This window comes from Perca fluviatilis, chromosome 6, assembly GCF_010015445.1.
Source record: "Perca fluviatilis chromosome 6, GENO_Pfluv_1.0, whole genome shotgun sequence".
NCBI lineage: Eukaryota > Metazoa > Chordata > Actinopteri > Perciformes > Percidae > Perca > Perca fluviatilis.
Genome location: NC_053117.1, coordinates 33,572,284 through 33,586,927, shown reverse-complemented (window position 1 = coordinate 33,586,927; position 14,644 = coordinate 33,572,284). Strand labels below are relative to the sequence as shown.

At 39.7% G+C, this 14,644-nt stretch overlaps 1 protein-coding gene across 2 annotated transcripts in view; it reads right to left on the bottom strand.

Moving 5' to 3' along the window:
- antxr2a (ANTXR cell adhesion molecule 2a) overlaps positions 1-14,644 on the bottom strand; it is an 86,027-nt gene that overhangs the window by 16,698 nt on the left and 54,685 nt on the right. Inside the window, exon 17 of one of the 2 annotated variants that reach the window (XM_039804106.1) lies at positions 13,602-14,139. The exons of the other annotated variant lie outside the window; for it this stretch is intronic. Coding sequence (XP_039660040.1) covers positions 14,071-14,139 — 69 coding nt within the window. The 3' untranslated portion in view covers positions 13,602-14,070. Of the gene's footprint in view, positions 1-13,601; positions 14,140-14,644 lie in introns of those variants that run through there. 2 annotated transcript variants of the gene reach the window in all.

The window sequence follows — 14,644 nt, the reverse complement described above, 5'->3', positions numbered from 1 at the left end:
ATTAAAAAGTTAAAAAGGCACAAAGTTTAATGCAAAACACAATTTTAATAATGATTTAACTGACATAATTGATTTTTTTTTTTTAGCATTTTGAATATTAACTCTGTGTTGTTGTGCTGTATATTTAAAATGTGTTCTGCTTATTTAGCAGAGCTCATAGTTGATTTACATTAAATGTTCTGGGTTCATAATTCACAACCAAAATGTCTTCATGTTCAAAGTTAAATCTGATTTTACTGCAAAAACTCCAGCTTTAAATCTCAACAGGAGAAAAGTTGTTATTTATGAGGCTGTAAACTAACAGGGTGGAAATACGAGCGTGCAGCGGCGGCCTGCTACGCCGGGTGGAAAGGCTCGGTGATAAAGCATCTTGTTAGCTCTACTGAGGAAAATATGCTTATCAAGCCGCATGTTAATACAAGCGGTAAATAATGTGATCATCGGCCAGCGATGCTGGAAATATAACAGCGTGAAGGAGCCTGAAGCCACACTGACAACAGGGAGGTGTTGTGTGTTTTTTTGTGTGTGTGTGGTTTTTTTTTTCTTTTTCAAACATGGGCTACAAACTGTGAGAACTGGGTTAATGTGACCTGAGCATTGAAGACATGAGCAGCAACACACACTAGGTGGACCCACAACAGGCATTTTACCAAACACACACACACACACACACACACACACACACACACACACACACACACACACACACACACACACACACACACACACACACACACACACACACACACACACACACACACACACACACACACACACACACACACACACACAAACCCTCACACTGCTGTGTAAAGGCAGGATACACCATTAAAAATCAATTTAACATGATAAATCAATGCTCAACACTAACTAGAAACTGATCTTTAATTAAGAGCTTTTACGGGATGCTGCTGCACTCAGGTCTTGTGCGGTTTTCAGGAAGAGGCGAAGCCGCAAAAGTGAACTAAAAGTGAATAATCTTTATGCCATTCGTGTACGTGATTCGGAGCATATATGTGACTGAACTCTGTCTGTTGAATGTCTATTCTTTGTACATGTTTCCTTGATTAAATAAAGGTTATTTAAGCCTAAAGACTGCATCTTAGTATGACTACCCACCCATGTTTACATAATGCATAAGACAAAATAAGCCTGGAGGACACCATAAGCACAATATTTTTTAACACTGACACACTACTACCTTTTTACTAAATATTAGGGGATATAGGAGGCAGAAGGACTCCAAAACCATCTCACAGAAACATCAACATTACACCCTGGCAGTTGTAGGCCTGTATTTTGTAAGTTGCAGTTTACATCCATAACTGTTCAGACTCATATAATATATGCAGTGAAGACTTTGAAGAAATTTATTAAAAAGATATTAAGTTTATTTTTTGGTGCGGTAAATGTTATCACAGTATTGACATGTATGCAAAAGGGTTTTTACAGAACATTATGATGTCACAGTGACGTTGACCTTTGGCCTTTTAGGTATAAAATGTCATCACTTCATTTATCTTATTAGACATTTGTGTGAAATGTTGTCATAATTGGTCTCTGCCTTCTTGAAGTAATGGCCAAAAACGCATTTTGTGAGGTCACAGTGACCGTGAGCTTTGACCACCAAAATCAAATTAGTTCATCCTTGAGTCCAAGTGGACGTTTTTGCCAAATTTGAAGAGATTAGCTCAAGGCGTTCCTTAATATATCTTGAAAATGCGACATACAGACGGACGGACAACCCAAAAACATAATGCCTCGGGCCACGGCTGTCGCCAGTACAATACTGTTACACCAATGACTTGTTAAGTTGTTATGGCTAACCTGCCATCATTCACTCTTCTAATAGTCTCCACCAACTCCTGAGACTTTAGTTGCTAGATGATCCCCTTTCTTCACCAGCTAGATGCTTAATTTGCCTGCTGTTCGGTTTTCGGCTTTGCTGGTGAGAACCTGAAAGACTTAATCACACAGTCTACTGTATGTGCAGCTGCTGTGACAACACACAGAGGCAACACTTTAATTTTGAATTAAATAACCCCATTTTCTTACTTCTATCACCAGTGAGGCTCTTTTACTTCTCGTATCCTGCTCGGCATGTCTACTATCCGGACACACTAATTTCCCATCTTATCAGTTTATGGAGCCTTTCTCACATCAGCCCGACTGCTGTGACGTCACCTCACTGCCTGCCATTGTGGTGAGAGTGTGCCCCATTTACAGGAACTCAGGAAATTCACTGGCATTTTGACTGTACAAACATACCTCCAAGTTTTGGTTTTTGGGTGAAAAAAAGAATTGCAAACCATTTAAAATGAAAATTTCGGTCTTATTTGCCTCCTCTTCATGGTTATTCTTGTGTGCTTGAATTGCAAAAACATCATGCAAAATTGACTCTCAGTTGCTGGTTTTGCTTCTGAGTCCGACCAACAACACTTCCTAATGTTTTATTTTTGTATAGTACCCAATAGCCCTTCCAAATCCTTTAATTTCCTCCCAGCTCACTGTTGATGCTTTGAGACAAAACTATGTTGAGTTATGCACAGTATAAAATCAGGGAGTGAATCTTTAAGACTGACACAGAGTGCTACACATTTAGCGGAGGTCTTGGAGTGTGCTCTATCTATATCAATCCGGATGATAAAAGATACATCTGCTTTTTTAAGGGACCACCCTCTTAAGCTGCACTGCAGTTCTCACAACTGACCTTAGTCAACGCTCTAGGCTACGATGGTGGAAACGACGACTGTGAACTTGAGTCTACTCTGGTTGACCTGGGAGTTAGAAGAATGGGGGTGGGAGCCTTGATTTGCAGTATGATGAATCGTCACACAGCATGCTCAAATCTTCCCTGAGGCCCACCAGTGAACCTAACAAGTTTGGCAGGCCGACGCAGCCCTCTCAGGCGCTCGCACTGTGTTGCTTTGCGAAAGGAGGGCGGGTACTGCCTCTATGTCTCGATGGAGACGAATCTTGGGCGGACTGTTTGTTTGGAGCTGGGGTGTGAACGGCGCGCAAGTCCATCAAATCAATTAGAGTCTTCTGCAGAGACGGCCTGGCTTAGCTTGGGCTGAAGGAGCTTGGCCAGATCTTTTGTGAGGGGTTATGTGAGTCAGAGTGTTGCCACAGCCAACAGTCATGACTTGTGTACTCACAACACCAGTATCAGCAGGGGGAGGAGGGGTGAAAAGCTTGCATATGGCCAGAGCCAGTGTGTCACATTTGGGCTAGAGTTCACATTGGGCTCAGATGCTCACACCAATGAACTCGTGAGAATTGTCGAGCTGCAGCACTGCGGTCGTGTTTGCGGGTGAGATGTACCAGCTTAGAAGCGATGGGTAGAAAACGGTAGTGTCTGCATCCACTGTGCAATATCAACTGCATGCATTTAGCCTCCAACTTCTCCTGAACAAGGATTGCAGACAGTGTTTACGTTCTACGGTTGAATCCTATATTGGGAAAGAAATTCAACTAAATCGGAAGAGTGGACAGTCACCTCTAGTACCGTTTACACCTGCTCCTAACTATGGCTCCAGGAATAGAAAGTGTGAGTAAATGCATGTTCTGAGTGCATTTCCATTGAATCCACATAATGTAAAAAGAGAGGAGTGGAACAAATGCAGGAACTACAAACAGTTATGAAGTGAACTGTGTAAATCATCGCACCTGCAAAATGAGAAGTCATCTGAGGTTTAGGATTGTATATGCAGAAACAAGTATACATTTAAATTTTCTGAGAAAGTACAAACTCTTTTTGTTTATTTCTCTTTGCGTAAAGCTCCATACTTTACTCATGTTTTAATGTTCCACTCACAGTGGCCCTGGATGACTAGAGAGAGAAGAAGTATTCCTGTCAATAATCACACTCAGATCCTTTCCAGGTAAGTGTCAACCTAATACATCAACTAACAACCGTGTGATATCTCAGGTGATGGAGCCTTTCTCACCTTGACCTACTACTTCAGAATATACGCAAATTAGCCTGTTCGCACTTTCCAACGTGTCTGATTCTTTTTCTTTCTTTAAAAATGTGGAATCAACAGACAAATGTTTTTTTCTGCTATAAACAAATGACTGCCTTTCATGAGCAGATGTGTGTTTAAGTCCAGCAAAAGGAGGCAACGTTTGGGATGTAGGTATAGTTATTGTACTGTTATATAGTTATTGTACTGTTATACTGTACTGTATATTTAAAAATGATGTGCCCCTTTCCTACAACCTTTCAGTAGAGCCTGGTAAAGAAATGTGGGATGCTGTAGAGTTTGTCTCATTGTGCAGCCAAATTGGGCATGTGTGGTTTCAATGATCCATTAAGGTGTCACCCTGCGCCCTAAGCTTTTGCAGCATATACTATTATCATATCATATATAATAATAATAATAATACTTCCACCTGTGCTCAGTCAAAATCCACACAGCTACTAGATCTTAGTTAGTAGTTACTACTTACTAGTTTTAGGCATTTCACCAAATCAATCAAATGTTTTTCTTGTGAGTGCAGTCGTGTTGAACCTGTGCTTTTCCTGCTATATCTGCTGCAACACCTATTTTGAACAACACCTATTTTGAAAATCATTTTAATAAATCTTTTATCAAGCAGAAATACCTAACATTTGCTGAATGCACAAATGAATCAATCATTACAAAAAAAGTTGAAGCCTTGGTCTTCCGTGGAAAAAAAAAAGCATTTTAAGAGAACTATGGGTCAAATTACATTAAATGCAATTTTTTTCCAAGTATCTGCCAACATTTAGGCCAAGAGATAGGCTTTATTTATCCCAGTGGGAAAATTCAGCATTACAGCAACTTAGAAAGAAATAAAGAAAATATATAGATTCTACATATTTCCATTTTGCTCTAAGCTGCTGTTACAGTATCCTGGTGGAAGAGCACAGCCACAATCTGGCCCTCAGGTAGTGAGGATAACATTTTTGTGGCCCCCTCTATCATCAATGTTGCCCATCCCTGATATAGAACACTATTTATACTGAAATATATCACAAGCTAGTATCCTCAGCAACTCATAACCTCAAAATGTCAACTTCCACTTGGGCAAAAGAAGTTTCTGTCACTGCTCTTTTCATGATTTCAAACCTCGCAGAAACACTGATTGCACTGTTTAATTCAGCAGGTTTTCAAGCTCTGCAGTGGGTCAACACTCATTTCAACTTCTGCTGCTGCCATGAGCACAAATCTGAGTGCGATCTGCATTATGTTAATTTATTTGCATATGTTGGGAACTACAGACATTCCCTGTTGCCTGAAGCCTAATCTAAAACACTCAGTACTAAGTGTAATTATTCAACAGTGTGGAGCGGCTCCATTCTCTACTTCACAGCATTAAAAAGGCTAATATAACTGCTGTTTTCCTAATGGCGACGTTGGTGGCAATGCAATTCATTACTATGTGAACAATGCAAATCTCAGAGGATATTTCACCAGGAGGACCCACATATGATGTTACATTAACTGGCCGAGAGCATTTCGTTGCAAGTTTCCAAGTTTTTTGGGGAGTCAAGCTGTACTGTTAGGGTGACATGCATGCTAATCAGCAACGCCTCATCCTCTAGTCCTTTATTATGCGCTTTTCAACACAGTGTCAAGATTATTTCGGAAAACGCCAGCTGTCATGTTTTATGCATTCACTTTTCAGTTCAATTTCTCTTTGACGCTGCGGTTGGAAAATGCAGCCTGACTTGCGCTTCAGCTTTTACATTTTACAACGTGCAGGTCATACATTCACTGCAGATGCTAAGGCCTTGATCGTAAGCCAGCACAGACTAGACTACATACAGCGGTGATGGGAAATGACAAGAATGTAGCGTCTGGAACTCAGTGTGTTGGGATACAACTTAATTGTGACTTAACAGCTTTCCTGAAGGGGTAAAGCACACGCGAGTTTTTGGGTGACTTGAATCATTCAAATCAATTTCTAGAGTATAATACAGAATGCCAACAGATGTGTCTTCAATCTAAGCATTGTTTTGTTCTTTGCAAGACGAAACTGAACCACTCTGACATAAACGTTATAACCTCACAGTATGTTGTGTGTATAGTGACATAGTGAACTTTCCAGATCCACAGCTATTAATACAATGTAGTCTATAATAGCTGGACAGGTTGAGCTGTCTCTGCTCAAAGTAGAACTTAATACATTTTTGACAGATGATTGAAATATTCTCCTAGCCAATATTTGTGGCAGTTTTCAATATCTTTACATGCCATAATAGGTCATTGATATTAAAATACAATATGTGAGTTCTAGTCTCAATAGCACATAGCAAAATACTTTTAAACTTTTTAGGGATGGAACCTCAAGTACCCCAAGTATCAAAAAATCACGCACAGTAAGCTGGCATTAAATACTTTGTCAGGTCTTCTTTACATATTCTTGAATTATATATTTCTCGTAGGAGTGCTTGTGTACAGCTCGATAGACTTATAAGAAGTCTTGACTGTTTTCTTGAAAAAAGGAAGTTTAGTAAAAGGGTTTGGAAAAGAAACCTACAGTAAAACATATTTATAGAACTTACACTTAGGTATTAAAAAAAAAAAAAAGTATTGTTTCGGTATCTCTACCAAAACTCAAGTATCACATTGACATCAGTATCAGTACATTTTAAATGATACACTGTATTGCTTTTTTGATATTTTAGTGGTCATGTTTTTTTTTTTTTTTTCATTACCTCCATCAAGGAGGTTATATTTTGGTTCGGTTTGTTTTTCTGTCAGCAGGATTACGGAAAAACTCCTGGCCCAATTTCCATGAAACTTGGTGGAAGGAAGAACCTAATACATTTTGGAGCAGATCCGAATCACGGGCCAGATACACAACTTATTTTTCACTTTCATTAATATTGCAAGATAGAGCATGGCGTTGGAAGAGGTCTGTGCACTACTAGTGCCCTTCTAGTCTTAGATGCATTACATGTGCAAGGCTTATAGCATGAAGGAAAAAAGTAAAGCCTGCACACTGACTCCAAATCACACATTTATGTATTTAAATGGACAAACATTTTGGCTCTTTGTCAGATCTAAATGTGTTTTCTTATTTAAAAGAAAAATAAACAAAACTGCATCAGTGCTAAATGAAGAAACCTGCCTAAATGTATCTGAAAGTTAGTTTAAGTTTCCATAATTTATATCTGGAAATATCAGTTTAAAGAATTAGTAAACAAGATTCTGACCAAGCATTTACATACAACTTACCCAGCTCTATTCACAATATTGTAAAGACTATTTTTCCACCATCATATACACACATATACTTATCACAATATCTATACAAAAGTAAATTAACTCTTTCTGTGCACTTTGATAACTATGTTGTTTTGCAACTTCTTTAACAAATGTACTTGGAATCATGAACTTGAAAAACTGAATTTTGTAAAATATGATCACATCATCATATGATCCCAGTGAAAGTCCGTTAATTGTGAATTATCACCCAGCAATAAGAATGATCTTACATCATAAGAGCAGTAGACAGCAGGACTATCAGATATACTGTATGAGAAAATGGATATATCAGTCTAAGTGCAGAGCAGCAACTCGATCTGTCTAATTGACTCAAATATTCTGCCCTGAAATCCCAAAGGCCTCTGGAGCAAAACCTGCACATACACACGCACGTTACACACGCACGTTACACACACACACGCACGTTACACACACACACACACACACACACACACACACACACACACACACACACACACACACACACACACACACACACACACACACACACACACACACACACACACACACACACACACACACACACACACACACACACACACACACACACACACAGAGGCCCCCTGTCCCCTTCGTTTTCTCCTCCATAGCCCTGGCTTCATTAGCAGCGGTTTGCATCATCCCTGGTGAAAACGTCACATGTCATCAGTGACTCCATTCTTTATCACTTCCTGTGGTATAGACAGTGTAACCTTCAGAAACCTGCTGCCCACAGTTTTACGTCTTAATTAGGAGCACTGTCAGAGGCGCCCAGCGCCCCTCGTCCCAATGTGAATGGACAGAGAGGGATGGAGACGGAGAGGGAGTGTTAAAGACGGAGAGGAGGACAAAGTCAGACGCCAAGGCAGCAGACAAAGGCGGTGAGAGAGATGGAAGGAAAAGATGTACAGTGGAGGAGAAAGAGAGAGATAGGGGGGCAGGCAGGAAGAGGAGGGAGACGAGGGCAAAGACACGAGACTGGAAGTTGTGACAGTGTGTGATAAAAGGAGACGAGAGAAAGTAAGAATGAAAGAATTTTGTGTGTAGCAAAGTTTCATCACAGTATTCATAATTCTTATGCATTTGAGAGAGAAGTATATACACATAAATACTACTGTGACGAAGAAAGAAACTTAAAATCTTAAAAAAGGTATATTTGGCTACATATAATTTACAATGCTGTGCCTATACAGTACCTCAATTAGGGCACAAAACTGTACTTTTTATATACCTTACTTATAAAATATGAATGTTTTAAAGAATCCTTTTTATTTTTCATTCATCAGAAGCCAAAGTTCTAACATGTTTAGTGGTGTCTAAACATCAGCAAACATACAAGAACTTTGCCCAAATTTTGATCCAAATCAGGAACCATTCAAAGTTTGAATATTCTAAAAAGATTACGGCTCTGATCAGATATATTACTGTAGTTGCCAAATGTTTTCACTTGGTACAACAGGCAAATTTTTGTCTGTACCAACAAAGTATTGAGGTTTAATAGCAAGCCATATTCATGTGAGCTGCAAATGTTCCACAAATGCATAAATCTGAAACACCTTAACATTTAAAATCCAAAAAATGTCCTCCAAACACACAAAACAGTGCAGAGACAAGGTGCTTGATCGGTTCCAAATGCAGTCCAGGAACCTTAAGGTGCTCTTGAAGTTGAACAAATTGGTGATGAAACCATGTAAGGTGGAAACCAAAGGGTGTTTTAAAGCATTACGTTGAATTAAAGAAAGGCTTCTAATATAATGTTCTTACTTGCTCTGGCTAACAGAGCCTGAGAACAATTTTTCTGTGACCAAAAAAAAACATAAAATATACAACACGTAAAACCAAATCACATCTGGAGTTGTCAAAGAGCAGGAAATACAGAGAGAGAGAGAGAGAAGAGAGAGAGAGAGAGAGAGAGAGAGAGAGAGAGAGAGAGAGAGAAAAGAAAGGAGGAGGATGGAAGACGAGCAGAAGCGAATGGAAGTTCTGTTGGCTACTTGCTCACAGGGAAAGAGTGAAAATCCGGCTTAGCGGTGAAAACACTGGAGACGCTTGTGTCCTCAGTTTGGGGACAGCTGACGGGTTAACACTATTAAGACTGTAGAGAACACAGGACTGAATGTGCATCTGTGCTACCAAACACTGGGATTGAACGGCGCTTTCGAGGCATTCGCTTAGACACAGATAAACAGACAGACGGACCGCAGAGAAGCAAAGGGACGACTCAGGAACACACATACTTTTTGTTTTGTTACCACACTTCTATGACGGCTCCATCTTTTTTGGGAGTTCATCAGCAAACACAGCTTTAAGAGGAATTACGGTTTAATTTGCATGAAGAGGATTATGCCTGAATTTCATATTATTTGTACCCTGTGCATCTCTAACCTGAGACGGCCTCTGGGTGAATATCTGCTATTGTGGCCCAAACAAACAGAAATATAAATAAACAACAAACAGTAAAGGAAGCCGCCAGTAAAGCTGCACTGGCGAGTCTCTGTACGGCCATGAAAAAAGCCATTAGAGCACTTAAGCATTAATTAAATCTGTATCATCATTACTCAGTATAATTGAAGGTGAGACAACCTATCAATTGTAAAAGATCACACTGTCATTAAGGTTAATAAGCTGTTTTATAAACTATCGTCATTAACATCAGATACATCTATTATAATGATAAATGACATATTGATAAAATAGGCGGTAAAATTGCCGTCTTCTTCAAAGATGGCGTACGGTGTGCATGGACGAGGTGAGACAAATGAGACGGAGAGACGAGTGAATCAAAGTTTTATCAAGTCGAATACTTGATTCTGTAGGAAAAGTCTAAAAAAATAACCGTAATAAGGGTTACTTCATGAGGTGGGACACGAAAAAAAAAAGAAAGGACAACTACATCTGGAACCCCTTCAAGAATGTTTTCAATTAGCCGCTGGGCCGTTTTGCCAACTATTGTCACATCTGCATCTTTTCTCTCAATCAATTATGAAACAGTGTAATTTATTCATGCGATACTCAGGCACCAGTTGTGAGAATGTATGAAAAATTCAACCCCCGGAATGACAGGGGGGAAAAAAAGCATTCAGCAGCATCCTTAAAGAAGACATCTGTATAAATCACAGCGCACAGAGATTGTTTTCAGTAAATAAAATCCACTTTTTACGGAGTGACCGCAGAGCTGCTGATGTGTTTTTAACTGATTTTGACTTTCTTTTCAGCCACAGGACATTACAAAGAAATAATTTGGTACTTTTTATAATTTTAAGTATAACATACATATAATTACCAATCATGTGTCAAGAGATAAAACCAGGAAGCAAGGAAATCTCTCAGAGGCTTTTTTCCTTCTTAGCTGAGGTCACTTAACACAAAATTAATCAGTGTCAAATAGGAATTAAAACGTCTTTAAATAGCTGTTGAGCCTACAGTTTAGGATGAAAGAGTTTGGGCCATTTGCATGCTTAAGCTCATTAGCATAATTAAGCTCATGATCAAAAAATGGCAAAGGCCTGGCGCTGAAGGAGTTAACGAGGTGGAGCCAATAATTGGACGAGGAGTGACCCTTTCACAGCGGCTGACGGGGACGTGGCTAATTCACTTAAATGGTCACTGGAGGCCCATCCAAACTGATGCAATTAGCATCTTGGGGTGCTTTACTGTTTAAAGAAAAAAAAAAAAAAAAGTAACAAAAAATAATAATGACAAATTAAAACCCCCCTAACATGAAACACATGAATGATCAGCTCAGCTCAGCGTTATCGAGATACATGTCAAAATGTTTGCCTGATTTCAAATGTGTTCGTTACCGCATGTCTTAACCATGACCACGTCACTTCAGTTGCGTGACAGTAAGTCGTTACTCCTCTTTTAAGGATCCAACTTCAATAGAAACATCATACAAGAAAAAGAATTTGAGTATTGAGAATATGACTGCTTACGACTTAAAGTTTAGATCCATTTATCACCTTTGGGTAAAGACAAAAAAAAATGCTTTGAAGAGCAAAGACCTCGGGGTGAGTGACATTTTTAAACTCTGTATATGTCTAATGTATTTCATTTTCTAGCCCCCCTTCCCTTCCTCTTAGTGTTTTTGCCACTTGTCAGGCCGCCATTGTAAATAAGAACCTGTACTTAATGACTTGCCTTAAAGGTCCAATGTGTAGGAATTTCTCCCATCTAGAGTTGAGATCATATATCACAATCAACTCTCTGGCAACACGCAGTTCAAAGTACGTATTACAACTACGGTAGCCTTCACGCTTCAAAAAGCCGGTCTCTTGCTCTTTTCAATATCCTTTTTCTTTTTCTTGGCGAAGAAGAAGACTCCTGTTCCTGAAATTTGGATTTTGAATATGTGTGGTCCTCCATGTTTCCTTCTTCAAACTTGGGCCGGGAAGCTACGATACCCATTAGCAGCATTAGCAGCACCTGTGAGTTTATCATGTGACAGCGAAAACGCGAAAGGCGGAGCGGTATGTCCTGTATGTCCCTTACTGGCTAATGTATTTCAAGATGGTGTATGAATTTGTAGCGTCTACCCAGTTCATAAGAATGCAAATGTAAAATTTCAAGCCAATAGAAATACTTGGAATTGATGGTGGTGGTAAATACTCATGAAAAAGGTTTGTGAACGGGCAACACAGATTTTGATAATGAACAACTAAACACATTACACACTGGACCTTTAAAAAAAAAAAAAAAAAATTAAAACATTGAATTAATCAGTCAAAGTTGTCGGGACATTTTTTGTTAACAAGTGACAAGTGTACGACCACTTATCAATTCTGAAAAAATAACCTATTTACTTATTTACCTATTTCTGTGCTGATTGTATGTCCCTATACATATTTTTACTTTAACAGGAAAGCTTTTAAAGTGTCTATTAAGTAAAAAATGATCACATATTTTCCACATCTTAGGTTGAAATGATCTTCGATACTTGGAAACAGTGTATTGTTTAGTATTGAATCAGAACATGAACTTCTGAGACTGTATTACCCGCAGTATTTTATAACACAGGTCGGCCACAGTGCCTGAATTACCTCCGCTAAGATCTTAAAAATGAATAAAATGTAATGAGAAAAAAAAAAAAAACATTTAGCAAATGTGTTGATTTAATGGGTGTGGTTATTGCACAGACTGACATCTGCTAACTAAATCAATCACAAGATTCTTAAAGATATAGCTGGCTTATCACCTTAGCTACCAATCAGATATTGGGAAACATTTAGACATTTGGTTCATGGAAGCACCTTGTACTTGTGAGTACTTGTGTCTGGTCCATGTGCCTTAAGCGTGGTACATGTTGAGGTTGGAAACTCCTTTTTTTTATTTTACATATTGTGTAGTTAGCAAAAATAGTGGAGACCCTACAGCATTAATTACATCAATCAGATTGTTTCATTTGCCATTCATTTGCAGTACTGCGATATATCAATATGACTTAAAATATTCAAATGAATATTGTAATACAGAAGTCAGCTATATAGATCAGGTCTTATGCAATATTAAGCTATGATTCTTCAAAGACAGATTCACCTTTCAGAAAGCGAGTAGTCTTTATCAACGACGTTCCACTTCCGGAAATTCCGACGGACGTCCCTCTTTTTCGGCCGGATGTCCGTCACCTTCCTCTTTCTTTGTGTTGGAATTCTAAACTCGGATGGATTTGTGAGGACTATGGTTAACTGCTCCTCAGATCTCTGCAGGGTAAATCCAGACAGCTAGCTAGACTATCTGTCCAATCTGAGTTTTCTGTTGCACGACTAAAACAACCTTTGAACGTGCACGTTCCACCAAAACAAGTTCCTTCCCGAGGCTATTTTGCAGAGGCACTGTGGCTCTGTCCGGCGATTGTGATCGGTTTAAAGAAATGCCAATAAACCAGAGCACGTTTTTCTCCCATCCCGGGAATGCTGTGTGGACTAGCCAGACCCTCCTCCGCAGCGCTGTGGAGGAAGGTGTGGCAATGCGAGACTAGAAAGTGAGTGACCTGTAAGAGTTTTATCAGCCACCAGCTTTAGGGGAGCAACAGGACGGCAGCAGAGAGAGGGACAGACTCAGGCCTGCAAACCAATGAATAGACACTCCACTGCTCTGTTCACAGTGGAGGAGAGAGGCTCGGCGGGGGGGGGGGCGGTTACGTAGTTTAAGAATAATTATATTCATAATGACAGTGTTTTGCAAACGAAACAAGATTTTTTACAAGAAAAGATAAGAAAATTATAGAGATGTATTGAAAAGGTAATACTAGCTACATTTATAACATCATCAATGATGGTAAAGCTTGAGGATTAAAGTACAAAAAAGAAAGAAATGGAAACGGTCATGTTGTTCATTCAGTATGAGAATTACAATCCGAGGTTCACATGTTTACACGTTTATTCATAACGCATGTCTGTGATCAAATGCAAACATTTTAGAGCGGATCATATTACATGTAGCTTCATCCGAGGGCCCTTCACTACATATTACCCGCCACCGTCACATCGTTACATTCACGTATACAAAATACAAAGCAGGCTAATTGAATATTCACTGTGAACATATTCGCTGCATAACATGACTCCCTGCTTCCATCTTTTTAAAAATTCAAATCGATGGGAGGGGAGGAGGAGGGGGGGGGAGGCATTGGAATACATTACTGCATGTATGTGTGATCCTCAGCCCCTCCTCCTCCCTCCTCTATATGTCTGTCAGGAGGTGAGCCGGGGAGGAGGAGGGCAAAGTGCACGCGACAGAGCCGGCCTCGGCAAAGCTGACGTTAACAATAATGTAATTTAATTAAAGCCAAGAATCCCAGCGGTCCTCGCCAAACGACCAGGCTTTGATTTTAATAGGTGATGAAGAAAAGGCTCGGCACACGGCGCCACCGCCACCGCTCCAACCAGTCTGAGGGGTTCTGGGAAAAAAGGCACCGGCAGGACATCAGTTTAGATTGTATCAGGCAGAGGGGGCAAAAGGGAAGGCGGGGTACTGGGTGCAGGTACCAGCCCCGGCCACCCAAATACAACAACACCGATCAGTTAATGGAGAGGAAAAGGGGAGTCCTCCAACACAGGGGGGGCTGGACAGTCCCCGCAAAAAAAAAAAACAACACCAAGGAAACAACAACACTGGAAAATACTTGATTGAGTCGCAAAATACTTTTGTAGGCAAGGGAATAAAGCTGTGTTCAAAGTGGATTTCACTGCAGAATGAGATTTAGAGGAAAGAGAAAAACAAGAGCTAATCCAAAACTGACCGAGGAGAGATCAGAGTCAGAATCTTCACATGCACATAAATTGCATTAAAATCGGGAAGGATATTAAAATATCCAACAAACAGCTTGTTGTGACTTGTTTTGTTTTTTGGGTGACATGTTGCTCGTAAAACATTATTTTCTTTGTTGTTGTTTTTTTGTTGTA